Raw genomic sequence first — 25224 nt, forward strand, 5'->3', positions numbered from 1 at the left:
TCACATGCGCGTGTATACTCCCCCCGCATGTCATGCGCGCACACGTCCTGGACACGTGTAATAATAAGTAACTAACGTAATTTAAATTTGCTCTTGGGTGAAAAGGGGTTACGAGTAGGAAGTGTTTAAGCAGCCCTGACTTAGCAGGGCATGATGGTGAACACTTTAGTCCAGGCACCCAGGCTCTCTGTGAGTTCTAGGCCAGCTTGCACAAGCATCCTGCTTCTCTGATTTGGGAGTTTGAATACCATGGTGACTGTGCTGCTCCTAATTTTTGAGCCTCAGGCCTGGAAGGGATATTAGGCGTCCTCAGTGGTGGCTGGCTTTTCCTTGGGATGGTTCGCAGAGGTAGGGTCGATATGAGGCTTGAAAGTTCTGACCTGTCACCAAAACCCCAGAAATCTACCTTTTTTTTTTTTTTTTTTTAAACTGGCTCAGGACCATGTATGTGGTAGGTGCTTAAGAAATATTTGCCAAAGGACTGATTCGAAAATAAACTGAGTCACACGACATGCTGCAGTCAAAAACTTGACTCACTGTGGGTGTGTACTGATTGCTTGGAAACATCCAGTCCTTGTGCTCCACGAATTATCTCTCTGGAGTACTCCCCAGCATGCTTTTCTCAGTCAGTCAGTCTGGGTCGGTATTGTACTCCTGTTCATCACCAACACAGAAGCACTATCTGTCTTCAGATGCAGGGACTTAGCTGTGTAAGTGGCGCAAGCACATGGACCGTACGTGGGAAGAGAGTGCTCAGAGAACAGACTCACAGGTGTTGCAGGCACAGAACGGCTTCCCAGAGGACGCAAGTGAAGATGGACTCTCTGAAAGCTTCCGGCTTCTGCAGATAGATGTGGAATACGAGCCCCGGGAGGAAGAGGCCAGCCCTGCAAACAGTGCAGCATGGAGCTCGGTGGGTGCCGTGAGCTTGCTGTGATGGTTTCCCAGAGACCCCTGTTCTAAGGGTTGATCCAGGAGATTAAGGGAGCTGAGAAGGAATTCTGTGTGTTCTAAGTGGTGACTCTATTCCCTGCTAGTTGGATTAAAGTTTCATTTTTATTTGAGTCACAAGAATGTGAGTAAAAATTTTTAAAAAGCCGGGCGTGGTGGCGCAAGCTTTTAATTCCAGCACTCGGGAGGCAGAGGCTGACGGATCTCTGTGAGTCTGGTCTACAAAGCGAGTCCAGGACAGTCAGGGCTAACACAGAGAAGCCCTGTCTCAAAAACAAAAGAAAAGAAAGTTTGATATCTTCAAAAAGGTTTAGGGACTCTAAACTCTGTTTTGAAAATTCTGTCCCAAATGGGTTTTCGATAACCTTGGGCAAGTCATTGTTGTGAGGTAGGTGAGGGTGATGTTTCTAATTATAATGTGGGTAAGAGTAGCATCCAGTGACAACTCTTGCCTCGCATGCTCAAGGCGCGGGGGCGGGGGGGGGGGGGAGTGGGGGGGCGCGGAGCCAGATCCCGAGCAATGCAGTGATAATAACAACTCATCACCACGCGCAGGGTGAAAATAAAATAGCAAAAGATCATGGCGGTAAAATAAAAAATGAACACAAGCCAGTAAGCTTGTTTTTAAGACAAAAATCTTTTTTCCTCTTTATATATAAATAAAAAGAAGGTGACTGCTTTCCATTTTCCTTTCTGGTGCTTATGAAGTTCTCAAAACAATTTTGTTTTCTGGATAATGGAAGAAAAATGTGCAGAGAAAACAGAGACGCTGGGAAAGGATAGTCTCCTCAAAGAAGAGCAAAAGGAAGCAGGAAAAAGAGAGGAGGCGAGCCAGGCGTGCAGAGCATCCAGACGACGACGGTAAGCATGGCCACTGATGAAAGCACGCGTTGTTTTCAGCCCACTTATGTTCTTGCGTTGCTAGGAGAGCAGGCCCTGTTACTCCGTTCTCTTGCAAGTCAGAGTACCAATGTAAGGTTGCTTCTAAAGTAAGAGCTAAGTGAGCATCTGTGTTTGTAAGCTAGGAACAGAAGAAATGATGCCAGTGGTAGGTTGCTCAGACTTATTCATGCCGTGTGTAGCCCTAAAACCATGCATAGACTATGTCGGGGCTGCTGCACTCCATTGTTATCCCCTTTCTGTAGAAGAGATGGGTTCAGATTAGATAATGTGCTCAGAAAATTTGGCTTACAAATGAACAAACAGAAGTGACCTTAACACACACTTTGTGTGCCAGAGCACACACTCTCCTCCAAAACTAAATGAGAGATCTCTCTGCCTAGACAATTCCATGGATTGTGCAAAAAGAGCTACTAGTTACGGTAAGTCCAGTAAGGACACTGGACTCAAAATCAGTATTTTAAAAAAAAACCGGCCTTTGGCCAGGTGGTGGTCGTACACACCTTTAACCCCAGCACTTGAGAGGCAGAGGCAGGCTGATCTCTGTGAGTTCGAGACCAGCCTAGTTTATAGTGTGAGTTCCAGGACAACCAGGCTACACAGAGACACCCTGTCTCAGAATAGCAAAAACAAACAAAAAAAAACAAAAAAGAAAATAGATTTTTTTTTCCCTCACATAATATGTTCTGATTACAGCTTCCTGTTGTAGAAAATATTTTTTGCTTGTTTCAGTTTTTTTAGACCAGTAGTATTTGGTTTACCCTAGGTTTCGGATAGCTAGTCTCTGGCTCTTGTGTCAGATATGGACGGGCTCCACCTTGTGGAGTAGGCTGTAAGTCAGATCAGATAGTGTTACTCTCACATGCTCTGTGCCACCGTTGCCCTAGCATGTTTTGTAGTCAGGACACCGTATCAGAGGGCTTGTGGCTGGCTACTGTTTATGCTGCTCCTCTGGTAGTGTGTACGGTGCTTTCCTGTAACAAAGCCAGTGGAATACAGAGGTCAAGCTCTACATAGGCACCAGCTCAATGTCTCTGTCCCTGCTCGGTGAGTGGTGCAGGTGTTGTTTTCAGCGATGGTGCCTGGCTGTCAGTTTGTAGAGAACAACCTACAGTCTTAGCAACAGCCTGGCTTGTCTGGGGACCTCCTATGGGACCACTTTGGCTAAAAACTCAGATGTAACCTAATCCCAGTGCTTCAAGATTCATTTGGTGACAAGAGATGGCCAGTTGGGACTCTGTCTCCTCATTATTTAGCTCGCCTTCATATATATACATATTTTTATATATGTATATATTTTAGGAGTCTTCCACTGTATTAGGTTTGCGGTTTGCATACAGCCCCTCAAGTGGTCCTTCATTTTAGCTGTCTCTCCCTGTACTCCCCCTTTCATAGCCGTCTTTCTTCTCTCTCCCCACTTGATCCTCCTGTTCCATCCCTCATCATCCATCCGTAGCTATCTGTTTTATTTTCCTTTCCTAACAAGATCTGCCTGTTCTACCTAACTTCTGTGGCTCTATGGATTATAGCTTGGTTACCATTGACTTTACAGCTAACGTCCACATATAAGAAAATACGTAGGATACTTGTGCTTCGGGCTCTGGGCTATCTTCACTTAGGATGCTTTCGTGATGTCATGTTTTTAAATGGCTGAGTAACACTCCATTGTGTAAATAATACCACATTTTCTTTATCCAGTCTTCTGTTGAGGGACACTTAAGTTGTTTCCAGTTTCTGGCTGTTATAAATAGAGCAGCAACGGACATGGTTGAGTAAGTGTCTCTGTGGCAAGATGAAGCATCCTTTGGGTATATGCCCAAGAGTGGTGTGGCTGGATCCTGAGGTAGATCAATTCCCATCATCCTGAGGAATGGACACACTCATTCCCATGGTGGCTGCACAAGTTTGCGTCCCACCAGCAGTGGATAAGTGTTCCCTCTCTTGGCATCCTCACCACCATGAGCTGTCACCTGTGTTGTTGATCTTGGCTGTTTTAATGAGTTTAAGATGAAATCTCAAAGTAGTTTTGATTTTCATTTCCCTGATGGCAAAGGATGTTGAACTTTTTTTTGTTGTTGTTTCTCAGCCATTTGAGCTGGTTCTTTTTAGAATTCTTAATTTAGATCTATACACCATTTTTTAAATTGGGTTATTTGATTTCTTTCTCTCTTTTTGTTTTTGTTTTGTTTTTGAAAAACAAAAACAAAAAAGGTAGTATCACCACTGCCAGCTGGGTTGCCTTTTGTTTGTTTGTTTTTTGGTTGTTGGTTGGATTTGGGCGGGGGTGGTTTTTTGTTTTGTTTTCAAGACAGGCTCTCTCTGTGTAGCCTTGGCTGTCCTGGACTCACTTTGTAGACCAGGCTGGCCTCGAACTCACAGTGATCCACCTGATTCTGCCTCCCAAGTGCTGGGATTTAAAGTGTGAAGCACCATTCCCGACTGTTATTTGATTTCTTGATACCTAGTTTTTGTTTTGTTTTCTTTCGTTTTGTTTATGATTCTTTATGTGCTTTGGATAAGGTATTAGCTCTCTATCTGATGTGTGGTTGGTTAAACTCTTTTTTTTTTTTTTGGTTTTTCGAGACAGGGTTTCTCTGTGTAGCCTTGGCCATCCTGGACTCACTTTGTAGACCAGGCTGGCCTCGAACTCACAGCGATCCGCCTGCCTCTGCCTCCCGAGTGCTAGGATTAAAGGCATGCGCCACCACGCCCGGCTAAACTCTTTTTCCCATTCTGTAGCTGCGGCTTTCTCCAAATACTTCTCGGTTTCATGAGGTCCTATTTATTAATCGTTGATCTTAGTGCCTGAGCTTAATCCTTTCTGGTATTTCTGTCACAGGCACCTGCCCACAGCACAGCAAACGTTTCTTGAAAGCCTTAACCAAAGAGAGACTTTTGGAAGCCAAACACTCAGGACCAAGACTGTGTGTCGACTTGAGCATGACCCACCACATGTCAAAAAAGGTGAAACACCCAGGGGCTAAGGGGGGCAGGGAGGAGCCAGCTTTTGTGTGACAGCCGCCAGCCTCAGTGGCTGTGGTAGTCTAGAGGCATCTAGTTTTCTGTTTTAGGATACCCAAGTCCATAGCGGCTTCTGAGGAGGAATGTAGGTTCTTCAATTTGGTTTGCATTCTGTCTTCTTTTTGAGCTTCCCAGTCTGGCCATGATGTTGACAGTCTGGATGAAGCCAGACCCTAAATCTTTGTTCTTGCACCTGGAGAGCGCCCAGTGGGTGACAGCTGTGTGACTGTCCTCTGCCAGGCTAGCATGCTTCTGCTGACTTGGGTTCTTGCTTTACAGGAACTGAGTCGGTTGGCTGGACAGATCCGAAGGTTGTACGGTTCCAACAAGAAAGCCAGCAGGCCCTTTTGGCTGTGCCTCACTGGATTCTCGGCTGGCAGTCCCCTCTACGAAGAGTGCTTGAGGATGAATGATGGGTTCTCTTCCTACTTGGTAAGAGTCCAGTGACTACTGCCCAAGTTACCTAATGTGCCCGTGTCCTAATAGAAAAGGCTTTACGTGTTCATCCCTAATGTGCTTTCCGAGTATGGTCTCCACACGCACACAGTTAACTGCGTCTTTATTGCGTTTATTTAGGATGTGTACGTGTGCATACTGTGGCCTGAGTACAGAGGTCAGAGAACAACGAGAGCTGGTCTCTTCTTTCCACTGTATGGGTCCTAGAATAAGACCCAAGCCAGGCTTGGCAAGCCGCTGGCGTCCTTTTCCCCACTGAACTGTCCCATCCCTGGCGTTGTGTCTGTAGTGAACACATAGACACTTTTTTTCTTGTCACCTATTCTCTCTGCAGTACAATATAGCTGAATATGGTGGCTCGAGCTGTAGTCCCAGTACTTGGGAGGCTGAGACAGAAGGACTGTCACAAGTTGGAGGCTAGCCTGCACTGCACAGTGAGTCCTAAGCCACTGTGAGGCCCTGTCTCCAAAAACAGTAAGGGGAAACTGTAACTACAGCATAAGAGCCACTGACGTGTACTAGGCACTACAATAACTGGAGGTGATTTAAGGTCTTCAGGAGCATTAACGTAAATGTAAGCATTGTCATTAAATCTGAGGGACTTGAGCATGCTTAGATTTAGGGATCTGTAGGGACATCTTGGAACCCCATGAGTGCTGAGAGGCAACTGCATTGTCCAGGTAGAAATGATATTTTCTCCTGGTTGCACTCTAAAGTCTCAGGATCTTTCATTAGTCCTGAGTTTTGGTTTCTTTCTCACGCTTGCCCTGCCTTGGCAAGCTCCTGTCCCTGGCATCTAGGACTGTGTTTGGTAACCTGTCTAGTTCCTGCTAGACTATATCCTAAGCAACGTGTTTGGAAAACAGTAATGGAGAGGTAGGAAACGTGGTTGTTGGAGGAGAAGAAATGATGCTTCTAGAAGGCAATGTGGCTTTACGTTGCTTTTAGGGACAAGTACAGGACTTGTCAGCTCTTTGCTGAGGATCTTATAAAGGCAACAGGAGACATGCACGTGAGAAGTCAGCTGCACGTGAGAAGTCAGCTCTGTCTCCACTAAGAATGTCCCTTTGTGCTGCTGGGTAGCTGGCACTAAGTTATTCCAGCCTCCTCTGGGGAAAGCATGAGGCCATAGGCGTGAGGGGTGTGCTGGGTGGGGCTGCACCGCTAGCCGGCTCCTGTTGCTGCTTCACCAGCCTCTCCTGAGGTGATTGCCTTTGCCTTCACCCTTTCCTAGGTGTCAGTCTCACCCCCTCTGCAGAAACCTGGTATTCCTATCCCCAGTGGTGGTATGCCCTCATCTGTAGTACTGGGGTACGCTCCCTGTCCCTCTGGGAGCCCCTGTCACTTTCTGTCTCAGTTCTGCCATTTAAATGTCTGTGCTGGTTGGGTGTGGTGGCGCATGCCTTTAATCCCAGCACTCAGGAGGCAGAGGCAGGCGGATCACTGGGAGTTCGAGGCCAGCCTGGTCTACAAAGTGAGTCCAGGACAGCCAAGGCTACACAGAGAAACCCTGTCTCAAAAAAACAAAAAACAAACAAACAACAACAACAAAAAAAAAAAAACAAAAAACAAAAAAAAAATGTCTGTGCTGCGGCTTCCCAGCACAGCTGGAGCCGTGCTGCCCGGCAGGCGGTGCGAGGTGTGCGCTGTGCAGTCTCACTGCCACCCACCTCTGCATTGCTTTTGTGCTTCCAGCTCGACGTGATGGAAGAAGACTGCGTGAGCTGCTTTCCCCTGGAAGCACTTGTGTACCTGACTCCTGACTCGGAGCACCGTAAGCACCGTCCCTTCCGTGTGGGTTTGCAGAGTGCTCTGTCCATTACTCCCTGTGGCACACGTGCTGCCACTCCATGCAGGTGACTGTGGGGGAGGAAGTATCGGAGGGATGAACTGACCTCTCTGTGGGCAGATAGCCAGCGCTGCAGTTTAGCCATATTCAGTTGGGCTTTATAATGTGCCTGGCAATCCAGTTTCCTGGCCAGCTTGCGTCAGTCTCTCTCTCTCCCTCTCCCTCCTCCCTCCCCGTGTCTCTCTCCCTCTACTGGAATATCCTCCGTTTTACATACTTTTCACACTTATTTATTAATCCGAGGTTGGTCATGGTATTCATAATTATTTCACATTCTTGTCATTTTAGTTTTGTTTCCAGATCAGCCAGGAGTCTGTCTGCTTTGTCTTCCAGAGGATTAGTGTCTAGTTGTGTTGTGTTAGTTGTATTAATATTGTTGATATTTTTTTCATTTTGCTTTCTTTGGATTTAGAAATTATAAAACAAATTTGATCTCAGTGGCCTTCATTTTCTCACTAGCTCTTGAAGACATTGATCTAAACACAGTTTATGTTATTGGTGGACTTGTGGATGAAAGCATTCAGAAGGTAAGTAGACATTTTAGCCCCCACACCCCCCACACCCCTTTTATTTTATTTTTTTGAGACAGGGTTTCTCTATGTAGCCTCAGGCTGGCCTCGAACTCACAGAGATCCTCCTACCTCTGCCTCCTGAGTGCTGGGATTAAACCAGCTCCTAGCCATTTTAGCCCATTTATAGCAGAAGCGTTTGCTCTGTTCCTGTTTTACCCAGAAGGCCTAGCAGCTGTGTGGGAACAGGAAGAAGAGCTTATTGTTCCTAGGGCGCCCCTCCTACCTGGAGGCAGCCTCTCTCCTTTCTGCCAGGTGACTCTTACCTTGGCTCTGCATTTTGTTCCAGCACTCTGTTCTGGGCTTTTCCCAGGGTAAGTTTCTTGCTGGTGTAAGTCATATTCTAAGACCTCAAATTCAATCAGATCGTCCAGGCTTCTTTGTTAGATTTGTTTCTTTTTTGTTGTTGTTCGTTCATTCGTTTGGTTGATTGATTGGTTTGGTTTTTTGAGACAGGGTTTCTCTGTGTAGCCTTGGCTGTCCTGGACTCACTTTGTAGACCAGGCTGGCCTCGAACTCATAGTGATCCGCCTGCCAAGAGTTGGGATTAAAGACGTGCGCCACGTCTTCCAACTGTAGATTTCTTTCTTATTTTATGCATAGGAATATTTTGCTCACATGCATGTGAGCATCATGTGTCTGTGCACCATGTGCATGCCTGGTTAGCGCCCCTGGAATTAGAGCTGTACATGGTTCTCAGCCACCTGTGGGTACTGGGAATTGAACCCAGGTCCTCTGTAGGAACAACAAATGCTTTTAACCACCCAGCCATCTCTCCAGCCCCAGTTTTAGGCTTCTTTTGTTGAATTGGTGTTTCATTAGAATAATTAAGCTGTTACTGAAGTTTTGTTTGTTTGGTTTTGGTTTTTTTTTTTGTTTGTTTTTTTTGGTTTTTCAAGACAGGGTTTCTCTGTGTAGCCTTGGCTGTCCTGGACTCGCTTTGTAGACCAGGCTGGCCTCGAACTCACAGCGATCCGCCTGCCTCTGCCTCCCGAGTGCTGGGATTAAAGGCGTGTGCCACCACTGCCCAGCTCAATTAAGTGTTTTAACCTAGTGTTCTGTGATGTCATAATAGGGCAAAGGACCTCCTACAGAAGCAACCTGCTAACAGGAAGTCATTGTTCTTGCTGCTCCCAGTGTTATCACTGATTCCGGCCGCTGATTAGGTGAAGGCATACACAGCTATCTGAGAAACATGCTGTCACAGTGACCCCTGGCAGATGACCATGGCAAGAACGTGCTAGTACAGTGAAGCCATTGGTAGTTACCACCCTCTCCAACGTGATGAGACTGAGCATCACAGAAGTGACATTCTGTGTCTCCTGGTGAGACGCTCTTTCCTGTCAAGTATCCTTGCTCACATTTTGAAAGATTCAAATTTAATCACGAGGAGACAAGGAGTCCAGGACAGGGCATTCTGCAAGACAACGGACCTTCCAGAAAAGCCTCTGTAATAGAAACTGAAACAGACAGAAAACTGCCTCAAAGGACTGTAACAAAATAAAGCAGAGCTAAGTGGGCTGCCGTGTCTGTGTCCCACCTGCCTGCCCTGCCCTCCAGTGAAGGCGCAGTGCTGAGTGCCGGGCTGCTGGACCCCGGTTGCTCACCTTCACACTCCAGCTTGCGGTCAGCTGCTGAGTGGAGATGACGGGAGCGACAGTTAATGTAATCATTCTTTCAGATTTCTTAGATTTGAGATATTTTAATATAAGTAGTTGGGCTGGGCATGGTGGTGCCCGCTTATCCCAGCACTCGGGAGGCCGAGGCTTGTGGATCTCTGTGAGTTCAAGGCCAGCCTGGTCTACAAAGTGAGTCCAGGACAGCCAGGTCTACACAGAGAAACCCTGTCTCAAACAACAACAACAACAAAGCAAAAAAGCAAAACAAAACAAAAAGCTGGGAGGAAAGGGTGGAGTTTTTTGTTTTGTTTTGTTTGCAGTCAGAATCACTCCTTACCCTCACTTGTCAAGTCTCCCGCTACAGGCAGATGGCCTCTCTGGGGCAGTGAAGTCCAGCAGGTCAGTGAGCAGTGAGCAGTTTAGATGTGAAATCTGAACACATTGTCCTCTTATTTTTCTACCAACTAAAAGTAGCACCATGTGGGAATTTTCAAAACTGGCAGTATCTATTATAATGAATGTCTGTGTGGGATTTGTCTTTTGTTTTGTTTTTTTTGTTTGTTTTGGTTTTTCAAGACAGGGTTTCTCTGTGTGATTTTTGTAATAAAATTTGACTTACAGAAGGTGACATTTCAAAAGGCCCGAGAACACTCTGTCAAGACAGCCCGCTTGCCAATCCAGGAATACATGGTCAGGCGCCAGAATGAGAAAAACTACCATTCAGAAATACTAGCCATCAATCAAGGTACTGCTCACATGTCGTCTCGTAGGCCTTTTTCGTGGGTGGTCACTATGTTTCCTGTCTGCTCCCACTGCACTGCTCTATAGCTCACGCTGGGACCACCACTTTGCTTTGACTTGGTCACCTGCATGCACTTGCTGGCACACGCTCTGGCCACTGAGAGCCGTTCCTCATTTTCTTCTTGTTCCTGGCTAAAGCTATACCTCAGCCTCCTGCAGGGTTCACTCAGTTCAGGAGTGCCTGGGCTGCCTCCCCTGCCGCTGCAGGCCCCCTCAGGCCCTGTTAGTTCCTGTGGCTGTAGCGCATCCCTGTCGTAGTGTTGTCCACTCACAAGCTCCTCCTTGTAAGAGGCAGTGTCCTTGCCGCTCTCCTCCCATCATCTACCACCATGTGGCTTAAAGGACATTTGGTCAGTGAACTATTCCACAACGCCCTTTTCTGCATTAGTCCTTCCAACTAGTCTTTTCTCCTGAATGGTCACCAACTTCTGTCCACCCTCTGGCAGTGTTTGATATCCTGTCCGCTTACTTTGAGACTCACAACTGGCCTGAAGCCTTGAAGAAAGGAGTTTCTCCAGGAAAAGGCTATGTCCTCCAGGACTCAGTGGAATGACAGGCAGCCTAAGATGCCAGCTGCAGGAGGGAAAGTGCCGGAAGTGTGGTAACCAAAGGACCAGGCAAAGGGTGCCAACGGCACAGATTGTCCTTTACTTACTATCTTGGATCTTTGAAAGCCATCAACAGCAAGGGCATTTTATGCTTTGTGTCACCCACAATGTCTGGCTCACTGGAAGTGCCCTGATAAAATATTATGGTTAAAGAAAAAATTATGTATTAAGGAATTGTCAAAATATATGGCATTTTGAATGTTAATTCATTTTGGGTGTTACATTTATCTCTATTCGTGAAGGGTCTTCTTTTAGAGATGTTTATATGATTGTTAGAGGTTTTCACTGAACTTGAATAAAATTACTTTTCTATCACCTATAAGTGTGCTGATTTTCACGAGCTCAGGCATATGCTGCACATAAGCTTCCCTGCCCTGGCCTGCCCTTCTTTAAGCCTCTGTTCTTTCCTGTAGCTCTCATCCTACCAGTGATTAAGGTCACTGAGGGCTCCTCCCTTCTAGTCTGTATAAATAGCTTTGTGTAGCCTTCTGAGCCTTTGTATACATCTAATAAAAAGCAAGCATGTTATCATTGGTAAATCCAGCACAGAGAAGCCAGAAAAGAATGCTGCGCTCCGACAGACCAACACCTTCACCTCCCTTTGCTACACACAGGCAAGTCTTTTCCTCACGTCCCAGGTGCCCCAGCCATTTTGGGTTTACTTGACGGTTAAGTAGCTAGCAAATTCAGATGTTTTCTTAATCTCAAAAGAACCAAGTTACCTCTTTGCCTACTTCCTTCTCTTTTCACATCGAATCCCTCAGAAACTTTGACTTGATATGTTGATTATGTTATTACTGAAAAGTAGGTGAGGCCTCAGGAAACCCCTTAGGATTGTCAGCATACTGGATGGCTCATGCAAAGAGACGAGGCTGCATGAGCTCCAGGGCTGATGTTAGCCCAGAACCACTCACCTTCTATCATCTCCATTTTTGCCCACAGAGGCATTAACATAACATAAACAGCATAGACTCTTCTCTGCAACTCTAGTCCAAACCTCTCCTCTTTACCCACAACCTGAGCACATGCTTTTTTGTTTAAGGTTGTGGGAATTGTGTCACCTAAATAACATTTGCCCAGACTTGGGCCACAAATCCTCATCATACTGGTAAAGAAAAAGACCTGAATACGTTAAAAAACAAAAACCCTGTATTATGAAGTAGAGTATGTGGAGTTACAACATCCTGTAACTTCATTTGAAAAACAAACACCCAATAAAGTGGCTGAGCCTAGGCCATGTTACTCTGTGCCCAGTATTTGTATGAGGGTTAGTGTCCTCTGCGGTTACCAGGAATTGTTTTATAGTTAGCTGGAACAGTACTTTTTACATTGATAAGCACATGAGTATAAGCTGTTACATACTAGTCCACTGGCTTATGGGATTACAGGCGAGTTATTTCTCTGCTTTAATTGATATGTTCAACATCTGCAAACAAGTTTTACTATCATAACCAGAAGACAATTTTAATGTTGAGTTACAGCTCATTATAGAAGCAGCATTATAGCAGAACTAAGGGAGGTAACTTCAGATACTACAAACAAAATTTATTATATAAAAAAACCTTACAATTTTCTCATCTATGCATGATTGAAGACCAGTAACTCTTATAAAAATATTTTATTGGAGTCTGCTAAGACAATAGGCATCTTCAGAAGATCTGACAGGAAGATGTCCACCTGAAAAAAGGTTTCCCCGGGAAACTCAGTCTTGACTAAGATATCCACTAAGGACACGTACACATCAACTGTCTGCCAATCTGGCAAAGATCTGTTTTCTTTGATCTGTTGTCATGTGTTCACACGCCTCTAGGACATTCGCCAGAATTAAAGTCTGCTGAACGGTTTTTGCCTTGACCCATATTCTTCCATTCATTCCAAACACAATCTCCAACGGATAGAGCTTTCCCAGCTCTTGAATGATTTCACAATCTGGAGCTAACAGCCTGGCAGGAAAGATGAATGAAAACAAAACTTAATAAAGCAGTAGTGCGTTCCGGCTGTCCTGAAGGAGACTGCTTTTCTGGGCAGAGCTCCGTGGCTACAGAGCTGCTCAGCATCGTCCCCCCAAACAAGGCATAGGATGCCATCTGCTGCCCTTTTTCTAGCACCGCCCTCCCCTTGCCCTTTTATTAGATGAGGTCTACCTCGGTCACTTAAACTACTCTCAGATTTGTAGGTCTGAGAACTCCTCTCTGCTTCAGTAGCTGGGACTACAGGAATGTCCCACCATGTGCAGCTTAATACCCCTTTTCTTCCCAGAGCCTTCTACTTCTCAGACACAGCACAGTTTACAATGGCGGGCTATGTCCTACGAAGAAACTCATGTCACCGAGTTGCATAACATAGATGGATCAAGTCTCTTTCCCCTGAACACCTTAATTCTAGACTTGAGGATCATAGCGCTATAACAGTGACGTGGTGGTGGCGGGGTTGTTACCTACAGTGCCCACAGGGTCCTTGACATTTACTTTCCTGTCCGTGTTAGTCCCTCCCTGGTACTTGGAGAGTGTTATTTGAAACTAAGGCTGAGGCTCAATAACATGCTTCTTAACCATCTCAAATTCCATCCGCACATGTGAAGGGCAATAGAAAGACGCCTAGGAAGGGAGCTCTGAACTTCAGTGGCTTTAGAAGCAGAGCCCCTTAGAATAATAGCACAGCTAAGCCAGGCATGGTGGCACACAACACCTATAATCCCAGCACTCGGGAGGCAGAGGCAGGTGGATCACTGTGAGTTCGAGGCCAGCCTGGTCTATAAAGCGGTCCAGGACAGCCAAGGCAAACAGAGAAACCCTGTCTCGAAAAACAAAAAAACAAAACAAACAAACAAACAAAAAAAGAATCGCACAGCTTGGGTAGGTGATGGTCTAACTGCCCCCGTGGGAACTGTGAAACCTTTCAGGACAGTGCCAGGGGCCGTCTCCACATGGCTACTTAAGCCGAAGGAGCGACCACATGCCTGAGTATATTACATTACATGTAATACAGACGCTTGGTAATTTTCTACAAGTGCAGATTGCATCTGTATTCAAGTATCTTAGAGTAAGGAAGAGCAGTTTTTACATATGGATATGTCAGTTATGAAGAGCAGCAGGCCTTCTGAGAGAGAAGAAAAGGACAGGATGGAGGAAACTTCAAGTGTAATGTATCAGAAAAGCACTAAAAGGACTGCAGAGCTGGCTTGGTGGTTAAGAGCACTGACTGCTTGTCCAGGGGAAGCAGGTTCAGTTCCCAGCACCCACATGGCTCAGGACCAGCTGTAACTCCAGCTCCAGTGGATCTGATGCCCTCTTTTGGCCACTAAGCATGAACTAGGTACATAGACAGATGCAGGCAAAACACCCAAGCACACACACAAAAATAAAAGGCACTATACCATACAGCCAAATAGCATCTAAATTTGGTATATTTAGACTAAGAGGGCAGAACTAAGTTCATGAACTTACATATATGCTAAAACACTGACCTTTTAAAAATATCTTGTTATGTGTTTATGGGGTTTTGCCTGCACTGCACATCTGCAACCACATGTTTGCAATACGTGCTGAGGCCAGGAGGGGGCGTTGGAGCCCCCTGGAACTAGTTGTTAGTTTCCATGTAGTTGCTGGGAATTGAACCTGGATCCTCTGGAAGATTAGCTAGTGCCCCCTCTGAGCCCCCTCTCCAGCCTCCTAAAATAACACAACTCTAAAGAAAACCCAAGACATTGTCAAAGAATCCAAATCCTAAAGATTTATTATTTTCAACCAGGTATAATAACTGCTGGGGAGCCCCTACCCTTAACTGAGAACCAGGGACAGTTGAGGGCTTCTGCGGGAAGTGGGTCAGTTTTCTTTAAAGCTGATGGTAGGTGGGCCACACTGCAGTGGGTGGCCCCATATTTATGAATATATGCACAGCACAGATTGGACTGAGGGACTTACTTATTTTCACATAAATTTAGGAGGTGGGGAGGGGAGGGGAGGAAAGTTGGAAGGAAGGTGGGAAGGAGATGGGAGGGGGAGGGGGAATATTATCAACATGATATACTATGCATGAAATTCTCAGAATGAACATATCATATTTTAAAATTATCATTAAAGAAGGCAGGACAGTTAACAGGCATCATAACATTTTTTTTTTCAGGCATCATAACTTACTTTCTAATTAAGCCCAAAGTCACTTTGAAGAGCAGACCGTCCTGTCCAATCACACCCATTCCATTGGCCCGTCCACAGCTGTCAATACAGACCATTTCTGGTTCCATGTCTTTATTGGCAACCAGACACTGACCATAGATGAGATCGCCAACCTATAAAATTAGAAGAAAAGTTCATTCTTCACGCAGATGTCCTAGAGGTGCTGCTGCAGGTACGGTTCCGTGCGCAGGAATGCCAGCAACCCACAGTTCTGAAGCTCGGGGGCTGATGTCCTCCCATCACACACCATGAAATCCTCCACTATGAGCCATTTCAAGGCCTCAGAACAGCCTTCAAGATTGTACTGTCCAACTTCTATGTAGTCCCATTCAAATTTATATTTAACCTTATATCTAATTAAGGAATATAAAATTCAGCTCCTCATTGCATTAGCTACTTTTCAGTGGCTCAGCAGCCACATATCACTAGTTCATCAGTCAGAGCAGATACAAAAACAAAACAAAACAAAAAAAACTCAGCATCATTGGAGAATGTTCTATCAGTACTATTTACCAAAAAAAATTATATATTTGTCTAGAGGAAGGAAAAACTCATGACATCCATATTCAAAAGAAACTGTGACGAGGCTAATTCAGATACTACTTCATGGAAGATTCGCTTCAAAATATCACAAAACTGAACATTACAATGAAGAAGCTAAGGAAACAATGAATTTATTTTCTTCATTCAACATCACAAATGCCAGTGTTGAGAGCTGGCTCTCAGGTTAACAGTACTTCCTGCTCAGAGGGCCCAGGTTTAGTTTCTAGCACCCTCACAGTAGCTCACAACCATTCATAATCAAGTGTGGGGGGCTCTGACCTTCTCGTCTGATCTCCACAAGCAGCTATGACAATGGGCAAATACATACAAGTAGGCAAAACTCATATGCATGCATTAAAAAATTATGTTTGAGTTCCCACTGTTTTGGGTGGCTACAAAACCTAGAGGGAGTCGTAACACACTTTATGCCTTGAAGAAACACGTGGTCTCACCAAGGCAATTGAGAATGAATAAGCTCATCAACAAGACGTTCAAGACTAAACCCAGCGCTGTGGTGAAGACACAGGAAAAATGATCACAGCGACCTTACAAACAGTTACGTTTAGCCTGGACCTCAAAGGATGAAAGTCTCATCAAGTCTCATAGGCTGACGAGGAGACAGCACAGTCCAGACAGAGGAACGCCAAGGGAAGGAAACAAAGACCCAAGGGAAGGAAACAAAGTTCAGTGGTGTTGTAAAGCTTAAATATAGTTCCATGAAGTACCTAAGTCTGTGGGAAGACCCCTGGAATACAATGCCAGTGAATTCTGCATGACTTGAACAACTTTTTTTTCCTGTTAAGAAGGGAATATGAGTGGCCTTATTCATAATAGCCATAACATGGAAACAGCCTAAGTGTCCCTCAGTAGAAGATTGGATAAAGAAACCGTGGTACATTTACACTATGGAATACTACTCAGCTATTAAAAACAAGGAAATCCCAAAATTTGTGGACAAATAGATTGAACTACAAATGATCATGAATGAGTTAACCCAGAAGCAGAAAGAGTCACATGGTATATACTCACTTATATTTGGACACTAGCCCAAGGGACATGTCCCATGAAAGTCTTCAATTATCAGGAAAGTGGGACAGAGGGGAGGACATCCTATTGGGACTTTAGGTGAGAGAAGCATGGGAGAATGGGGAAATAGAAGGATCCAGAGGGCCCTAGAAACCTATAAGAACATTATAACGGGCGGTTCTGGGCCCAGGGGTCCTGCTCAAACTATGGCACCAGCCAAGAACTGTATGTGCAGTAAACTTTGAACCCCTACCATCTGTCCTAGCCAATTGACAGAACATTCTCCACAGTTGAGTGGAGAGTGGGGTCTGACTTTCACATGAACTCTGGTGCCCCATATTTGACCACGTCCCCTGGCTGGGGAGACCTGGTGGCACTCAGAGAAAGGACAGCAGGCTACCAAGAAGAGACTTGATACTCTATGAACATATACAGGGGGAGGAAGTCCTCCTCAGGGACAGTCATAGGGGAGGGGAGTAGGGGGAAAGCAGGAGGGAGGGAGGAATGGAAAGATACAAAGGATGGGATAACTATTGAGATGTAATACGAATAAATTAATAAAAAAAAAAGGGGGGGAGGGAATATGGCCAGGCTTGGTGGTATACACCTATAATTCCAGCACTTGAGGCAAAGGCAGGCAGCTCTCTGAGTTTAGGGTCAGCCTTGTCTACAGAGGAAGTCCAGATCAGCCAAGGCTACACAGAGAAACCCTGCCTCGAAAAACAAAAATGAGCCAGGTGTGGTGGCACAGGCCTTTAATCCTAGCACTTGGGAGGCAGAGGCAGGTGGATCACTGTGAGTTCAAGGCCAGCCTGGTCTACAAAGCAAGTCCAGGACAGTCAAGGCTACACAGAGAAACCTGGTCTTGAAAAACAAAACAAAACAAAACAAAGAAAAACAAAAAAGAAAAATAACAAACAAGGTGGGGAGGAGTTATGAAAGGTTATGAGGATGTCAACAGACCAACACAGGAGCATTGATGAGACTGTTGCCCAGTCCTGTCAAAAGGGAGCAAATGCCTGAACACGTTGAGACAAACATGCAAAAACTACGAGACGGAACACATAAGATCAAGTGACTAAAGACCCCCGAGAGCTGAACAAAACGCAACAGAGACGTCATCCAAGTCCCAGCTCAGGTGGACAGGAAGGAGACGGCTAACGACCCAGAAAGCGCAACCTGAAAACCTGCTCCTCTGTCGGCTCCAGGGCTTTGGAGCCAAGATGACCAAACAACTGCCAGTGCCAGTGTCCCTTAGACTAGGGCCACTTTCCTTGTGCGGTGTATTTGGACATGATAGGAAAGGGGATGGGGCGAAGATAGCGGATGTAACTCTTCAACCTGTAGAGAAGAACCAAGGTGACAAGCGCAGTGGTGACAGCAGGGGCTCTGGAGCTGCAGCACAGGAGGCCTTCTTGTAAACCATCTCGGAGAGCTGGAAGGATAGCCTATGCTTTGGGGACAATTAAGATAGCCCTCTGACTAGTTACATTATGGGGAGTGGCTATTTTTTTTTTTTTTTTCCTATTGTTGAAACCCAAAACTCCCACCGTTACCTGCACATTTGGTCTATTTCTTTTAGTTGCTCCTTCAAACGCCAGGTAAGACAAAGAAGCTGGTTCACTCCCTCCAACGTCAACTTTGAATATATCTCCAGATTTCGCAATCACTATGCCAATCACGTGGTCTCCTTTCACGGGTACATACTACAAAACAGAATGAAAGACCCACCATAAGCGATACCATCTTCAGCAAGTTTTATCTAGGTTGCTCACGGTGGGTCTCAACCAATCCTCCCAACTCATATTCCCCGGGGCAAGTAGAACTACAAAAACCGGCCCGCACCAGTCCAGCTTTGTAGCCTCATATGCAGACGACCTGGGCCAGGTTTCATACATTTCAGCATCCTATCCGCATCCGACAGCCCAAGAATCCTTACAGTAAAGGAAGCCGCTACCACTAGACACTACTCCTATGCGGAAGCTCTTAATTATTCTATGGCAAACTTAACTCCCTGTGACTTCAGATGGCAAGCCACAGCTTTCTACTCTTAGGGCTTTGGAAGACAAGAGCTTCCGGGGCCTTTCTCTCCTTTTCTCCCTTCTCAGGGTATGCTCCTGTTGTGGTTCCTCTAGAGAAGATGCAGAGAGGGACCTAGAAGCTACCACGGTTCTAAGCTCGCCTTAACCTATCATCATCCCACTAGCAAGGAGACTTCTCAGAACAAGAATTCCACTTTCGCTGCAGCACTGCCTCTCCGACGTCCCTCACCCGCTTCTGTTGCGAGTCCACCCAGTAAACGCCGCCTCCTCCTCCACCAGGCTCCTTGTGACGCAGACGGCCACACTTGGTGACCAGCAGACGGTCCCCGCAGCGTCGCAAACCCGGGCCACACACTACGCGCAGCCGCGGGCGCGTCCCCGCACTCAGACGTAACTGCTGCTCCCCGGCGCCGCCGAGGCCATCTACGTCCTCGTGCTCCGGGAGCACCAGCTCCTCCCCAGGGAGAACCACCTGATTCAGCACACTGTGCGCTACCCGCGCCCGGCAGCCTGCCCCTGACCCGGCTGCACCCGACAGCACTTCTGCCATGGCGGAGGTCACCATCGCAGCTTCCGGCATTGTACTTCCGCTTCCGCTAGCCCGCCCACCAGGGTTTTTTACTTTCCGGTGGTTGTGGGCTCTCTGATTAAGGAAGGCTTTAGCCTGACAAACTAGTCGCTTCACCTCGTGGGTACTCCTCCCCGCCGCACGCTGCTGTGTCTATAGCTAGCAGCCCACTCATCTTGTGTTCTTTCCATGGATGGAGTCCTCACTTGCCGTGTTTCGTTGTTTGTTTGTTTGTTTGTTTGGGCTTTAGTATCAACAGGTGCTGGAACTTACGGCCTTTGGGAACTGAACTGGGCTACTTTGGAGACCTTTACCTTTCTTTCTACTCTGCCTATAGAAAGTTAGCCCAACTTTTAACCAGGAAAAGTACTGTTGTGTTTTTGGTTTCGTTTTTTGTTTTTTTCAAAATATAACTTTAGCTGTTGTTGCCGATTGACATTGTGTACAATACAAAAAAAGAACAATATCAGTACCCATTTGTCTCCCTCGGTGTGTTGTCAGCTGTAACTGGAATCATTGGTAGCTCATGGTACCTAATAGATTTAACACTTTTCTGTGTATTTCTCCCTGGCCTCCCCCGCCCCCAGCGCTCTCGCAACACATCCACACTTTTTCACCTTGAGTCAACCCTTCATGGCTTGGGAAAATCAGTAACTTAAAACAATTCTTGCAACTACTGGGAGCACATTAACAGCTACGTGAGAAACTTAAATCCAAAAGCCACAACGCAGGAATTTAAGAACTTCCAGGTTTCTGGCTTGGGGTGATTGTGAAACCAGCATTTCTCATATCAGTTGGCATCTTCAATGAGTAGTTCGTTCAGTTTTGCAGCAGCAGTGAGGGACTTGACATTGACGTTGACTGATGCCGGTTGTTCATTGCTTTGCTACCAAGGAGAATTTTTAGATTTTTAAAATTTTAGGGGAGCAACATTATACTTCCTCCAAATTTGGCAAGGCGCTGGCAAACCATTTCATCCCTTGGGTAGTAGGGACAACTGAAATATAACTGGTGCTGCAGCCAGGTTGTTAACTAGTCCTATGTTAACTAGTGGTAGGCAGACAGATAGGGAGAAGCACTACTATAGCCCAATAATAGCTGCACAAACCACTCAGACTCTGGTCGCAGTCAGATACGGATGGTTTATTGAGCGTAACACCCCAAGACTGACCATGGTCAGGGACACAGCAGACTTGGGGGCCAAACTGTGACACCGGTTTGCTTTCAGGGCAGCCTTTTTATAGGAACACCAAGTGCAGAAGATGAGGGTGAAGGGGGGGGGGGTCAGAAATGCATCTTAAGTTCATCTTGGCTAACTAGATAGTGTTATCAGCTCATCTTTAAGCTGGGTGGTCCCAAGTGAGGTAAGGGAAGTGGTCTTCCAGAGTACAGCCAAGGGCAGAGATAACGTAGAGTGCAAACAGAGTGTAGCCAAGTGTAGAGATAAGAAGGCATGAGTTATGACACTATTGAGTCCAAGTAAAATATAAGGTTAATTTGACCCTCTGGCAGGGTCTGTTAGTGTCAGCTGTGAATAACTACTTCTAGGAAGCAGAGTGTTTTTCCCCCCCAATGGAAGAAAATGACACCTGTTTACTAGGAAGGCTAGAGTGGATTTTTAAAAAAGATTTATTATTATGTATACAGAGCTCTGCCTGCATGTACACCTGCAGGCTAGAAGAGGGCATGAGATCATGTTATAGATGGTTGTCAGCTACCATGTGGTTGCTGGGAATTGAACTCAGGACCTGGAAGAGCAATCAGTGCCCTTAACCTCTGAGCCATCTCTCCAGCCCTCTGGAGTGGGTATTAATAACAGGTAATTTTACTATTCTGTGGTGCCAGCTCTCACCTGAATCCTTTATCTTGAGCATTCTCAGTCAATAGAATCCATCCTCATGAGAAAGAGCCCATGTACTTTGCAAAAGTTTGCTGTTATAATTATTGAAAAAAAAACTTTCCTCCCTAGGCCCTATCCTGAGCATTATTTCTCAGTCAGTAGAACCCTCTCTTGTGGAAGAGGTCACAGGTGCTCTGCAAGATGTAAGCCTTGTTGAGATAACTGTCACAAAGAAACCCTTTTTACAAGTTTTACTGTTTAAGTACATTAAAAAAAATAAATAAATAAAAAACAGGGCAGTGGTGGTGCATGCCTTTAATCCCAGCACTCAGAAGACAGAGGCAGGTGTGAGTTGCAGGACAGCCAGCCAGGGCTACAAAAAGAAACCCTGTCTTGAAAATAAACAACATACAAATAACCCCCCCCCCAAACAACAACAACAAAAATAACTCCAGAAGTTTGAACCCCCAGCCCTGCAAAGTCATGCTAAAGCTAGTTTCTTTCTGCTAACAGCAGAGTTTGAAGGACCTCATATTTTTGTCTCCCCCAGCAGGGCCCTTCCTAATGGACTGGTTCAACAATTCAAGGTCAGCTCTGGACATGTCATACAGCAGTTCTGGCCCAATCAACCATCCCTAAATTTAGGGGAGGAAGACTCTTCAGAGACTTTAAAACCTCCAGCCTCCTTGAAGAGACTGACTTTTTAGGCTGAGTGCCCCCTGGACTTCGAAGGTCTTCTTCTCGGTGTGCCTGTTGGTATGTGTCTCCTCGCCCCTAACGAGCACATTTCTTTAACTGATAGTTCTGTCCTCCGTGTTCAAGATGTTTCTGCTTGTGGAACTCCAGGTTTTTCTTGCCTTTAAATTCTTGTTTTGGTTTTGGTTTTTGGTTTTGGGAGAAAAGGTCTCTCTGTGTAGCATTGGCTGTCCTGAACTTGCTTTGTAGACCAGGCTGGCCTCGAACTCACAGCGATCTGCCTGCCTCTGCCTTGTGAGTGCTGAGATTAAAGGCGTGTGCCACCAGGCTTCTAAAAGGAGTGGGGGCAGCACTCAGAAAACAATGATTTTTTTTCATTTTTATTTTATTTATTATTTATTTATTTATTTATTTGGTTTTTTGAGACAGGGTCTCTCTTTATTAGCTTTGGCTGTCCTGGACTCGCTTTGTAGACCAGGATGGCCTCAAACTGCCTCTACCTCCCGAGTGCTGGGATTAAAGGATTAAAGGAAGTGAAGGCAAAATCATTAGAGACCCAAAGCTCAAGGCCGGAAGGAGTGGGCCCTTGCAAGCACTGCCCACCAGATATGCCCAGAGAGCTTCGCGCTAGAAGTGCTTCGACCCCTTGGGTCCCTGCAGCAGCCTGAGAGTAGCAGTGCGCCCCCAGCAGTGGGGGAGCCAGAGCGAAGCTGCCTCAGGAAGTGCCGAAATAATCGGAGGTCCCTTTTAAAGGTGGTGGAAATGACTGTGGCCGTTGGGGAACAAAAGAGGACACTAAATGACCGTGCAGGCCGCATGGGTACCTCTTTCTCAGCCTGGCGCGTGTGACTTTCCCCTCAATTGCCCGGGTGGACTAAGCTGCTTCTGTAGTGGGAGTTGGCAGCAGAGGCCATTTTGGTGGCTGAACTGTTACCACCCTGAAAGGTTGGACGTCTGCCGAAGCCTTACAGACTTTTCCTTTCTCTTTCTTCTCCCTCTTCCCTCCCTCCTTTCTCTCTCTCCTCTCTCGGTCTCTCTTTCTCCAGCATGTGTTTGTGGAGGGGTGGATGTTGGAGGGCTTCTTGCAGGAGTCATTTTTCTCCTATTGCATTAATTCCATGGGTAGATCAGCCAGGTTTTCGGGTGTGGCCGCCAAGCCTTAGCTGGAGTGATGGGCGCCCCCAAGCTTCGTTTCCATTGCTCAACATTGGGGATAGTGTTTCCCCTCTGATGATCAAGGGGCCTCACCCAAATTTGTTATCGTAAGAATTAGAGGACAAGTCAGAGTGGAACAAGATATGTTTATTTAAAAAAAAAAAAAAGATGTTTGTTATATTAAGGAGAAAGACACAATGCACTTGAAAAGATCTAAGTGAGAATGTGAGTAAACAGTAGTAGGTTCCTCATGGACTTGGGGTCTTGGAAGCCACTTAGACTGCAAGTTTAGATGTTCAGAAAAGTATTGCTGGCATATTCTTTTTTCTACCTTCAAAGAAGATACCTTTTTAGATAGGCTCTACGGGATTGTGGCTGGAGAAGTATATAAAATATTAATAAAAAATATCTTCCCAGCACCCGGGAGGCAGAGGCAGGCGGATCGCTGTGAGTTCGAGGCCAGCCTGGTCTACAAAGTGAGTCCAGGATGGCCAAGGCTACACAGAGAAACCATGTCTTGAAAAACAAAAAAACAAAACAAAAAAAATCTTTACTTACTGTCTTAGTTAGGGTTTTATTGTTGTGAAATGACACCATGACCATCACAACTCTTACAAAGGATCCTGGAGAAGGAGCCGAGAATTCTTCATCTTGACCCAAAGGCTACAGAAGGAGGCTGTGAGCCACACTGGACGTTGCTTGACCATATATATATGACTTAAAAGCCTGCCTCCCCAGCGACACACTTCCTCCAACAAGGCCACACCCACCTCAATTAGGCCACACCTCCTAATAGTGCTACTCCTATGGGCCATGCATTTAAACAAGCGAATCTATGGGGCCAAACCTATTGAAACCACCACACTTACACGTAGGTTACAAGAGTTTGGACTTAAGATACAACCTTTGAGTTAAAGCTTTTTACGTTTTTGGTGTGTATGTTTGGGCCTGTGCATGTATGTGGGTGCACGTGCCTGTTGAGGCTGGAAGCGAGCATCTGGATCCCGTGGAGCTGGAATCACAGGAGGCTGCGAGCTGACCAGAGCTGGTGTTGGGAAGCAAACGCAGAACCGTGAAACAACTGCCAGCTCTTTTTATTGCAAGGCATCCCTCCAGCTCCTCATGACCTATGTTTAACAATCTCGTTTGTGATGTTTCTCAAAAAGTATAGTTCTTTTTCCAGGTGGTCAGGTCAGTTATGTTGAAGATTCTTGGGTGTCATCGGAATAAAGACAGAACATACCAGATAAGCGAAAGGCTTTCTTTTCTACACCCCTTTTATCTCCTAACTATATCCTGCCTTAATGAGCTCAGGCTTTCTCTTCCCCATCTCCCCCTTTTTTCTCTCTCCTGTAAGACACTATGATTTGTTCTGAGCAGGTTATTGAGTAAGGCAGGCAAGCTGAACCCTGGTCTCTGTCCTAGGAGATGTCATTGACTCCATGGGAAGATGCCCAGCATTATGTTGTTAATAGCAACCTGATAAAGGACATCTTCTCTGAGACCTTTCTTATACAGGAGGAAGGTGGGGCTCAAGATATGTTTCCTCCAAGAGGTAACTTTTTGTTTGCTTGCTTTTTGTTCTTCTGAGACAGGGTTTCTCTGTGTAGCCTTGGCTTTCCTGGACTCACTCTGCTGGGATTACAGGCATGTGCCACCATGCCCGGCAACTTTTTTTATATAATTTAATTTTTGGGTTTTTGTACATTGGGGTTATGTCTGCAAATGTGAAGGTGTTGGATCCGGTCAGGCAAGAGTTACAGACATGTGAGCTGCTATTTAGGTGCTGGGAATCGAATCCAGCTCCTCTGGAAGAGCAGCCAGTGCTCTTAACCACTGAGCCATCTCTCCAGCCCCTAAGAGATAACTTTTAAAATGGACCTTTGATGTTTTTAGATTGCTGGTTTCTAAAATTTAAAATGAAGTACAGAACAAAAGAGGGGGGGGGGGAAGCCCATGAAAGAATTGTTACTATCTTTATTTGAAGTATAAAATGTAATCTGTGAACATCATACAAGAGACTAGTTAATCTGTGACTGCCCACAGTTACATCATAGAAGAGACTAGTTGCTACATAGGTTTTGGGTTTTGAGGGCTTTGGGGTTTTTGTTTGTTTTGTTTTTTGTTTGTTTGTTTTTTCAAGACAGGGTTTCTCTGTGTAGCCTGGGCTGTTGTCCTGGACTTGCTTTGTAGACCAGGCTGGCCTCAAACTCACAGCGATCTGCCTGCCTCTGCCTTCCAAGTGCTGGGATAACAGGTTTGTGCTACCACACCCAGCTGCTACATAGATTTTTAATCAGAAAAAAATCATAACTTCTCAAATATAAAGCTTACAGAAACATTAAATGTGTTTGAAATTCCATAAAATATCACATGACTTCTCTATTTTCATCCCCCAAATT

The 25224-nt window shown here is 45.7% G+C and overlaps 2 protein-coding genes across 2 annotated transcripts; one reads left to right on the top strand and one right to left on the bottom strand.

Annotated features, from left to right (window-relative positions):
• The first annotated feature begins 654 nt into the window (after window positions 1-654).
• On the top strand, window positions 655-11365 carry Trmt10b (tRNA methyltransferase 10B). Its single transcript, XM_051157564.1, has 8 exons — window positions 655-913; window positions 1695-1812; window positions 4691-4815; window positions 5152-5304; window positions 7024-7102; window positions 7637-7704; window positions 9987-10110; window positions 10613-11365. Exons 1-8 carry the CDS (start codon window positions 728-730, stop codon window positions 10717-10719), a joined length of 960 nt encoding a protein of 319 aa, XP_051013521.1. The 5' UTR covers window positions 655-727; the 3' UTR covers window positions 10720-11365.
• Window positions 11366-12021: 656 nt separating this feature from the next.
• Window positions 12022-19142, bottom strand: Exosc3 (exosome component 3). The gene is made up of 4 exons (XM_051157488.1): window positions 18793-19142; window positions 18078-18227; window positions 14914-15065; window positions 12022-12717 (listed from the first exon to the last, which is right to left on the bottom strand). The coding sequence occupies exons 1-4, from the start codon at window positions 19126-19128 to the stop codon at window positions 12516-12518; spliced, it is 840 nt and encodes a 279-aa protein (XP_051013445.1). The 5' UTR covers window positions 19129-19142; the 3' UTR covers window positions 12022-12515.
• Window positions 19143-25224: the final 6082 nt, after the last annotated feature.

The sequence above is a fragment of the Acomys russatus genome, chromosome 2, assembly GCF_903995435.1.
Source record: "Acomys russatus chromosome 2, mAcoRus1.1, whole genome shotgun sequence".
Taxonomy (NCBI): Eukaryota; Metazoa; Chordata; class Mammalia; order Rodentia; family Muridae; genus Acomys; species Acomys russatus.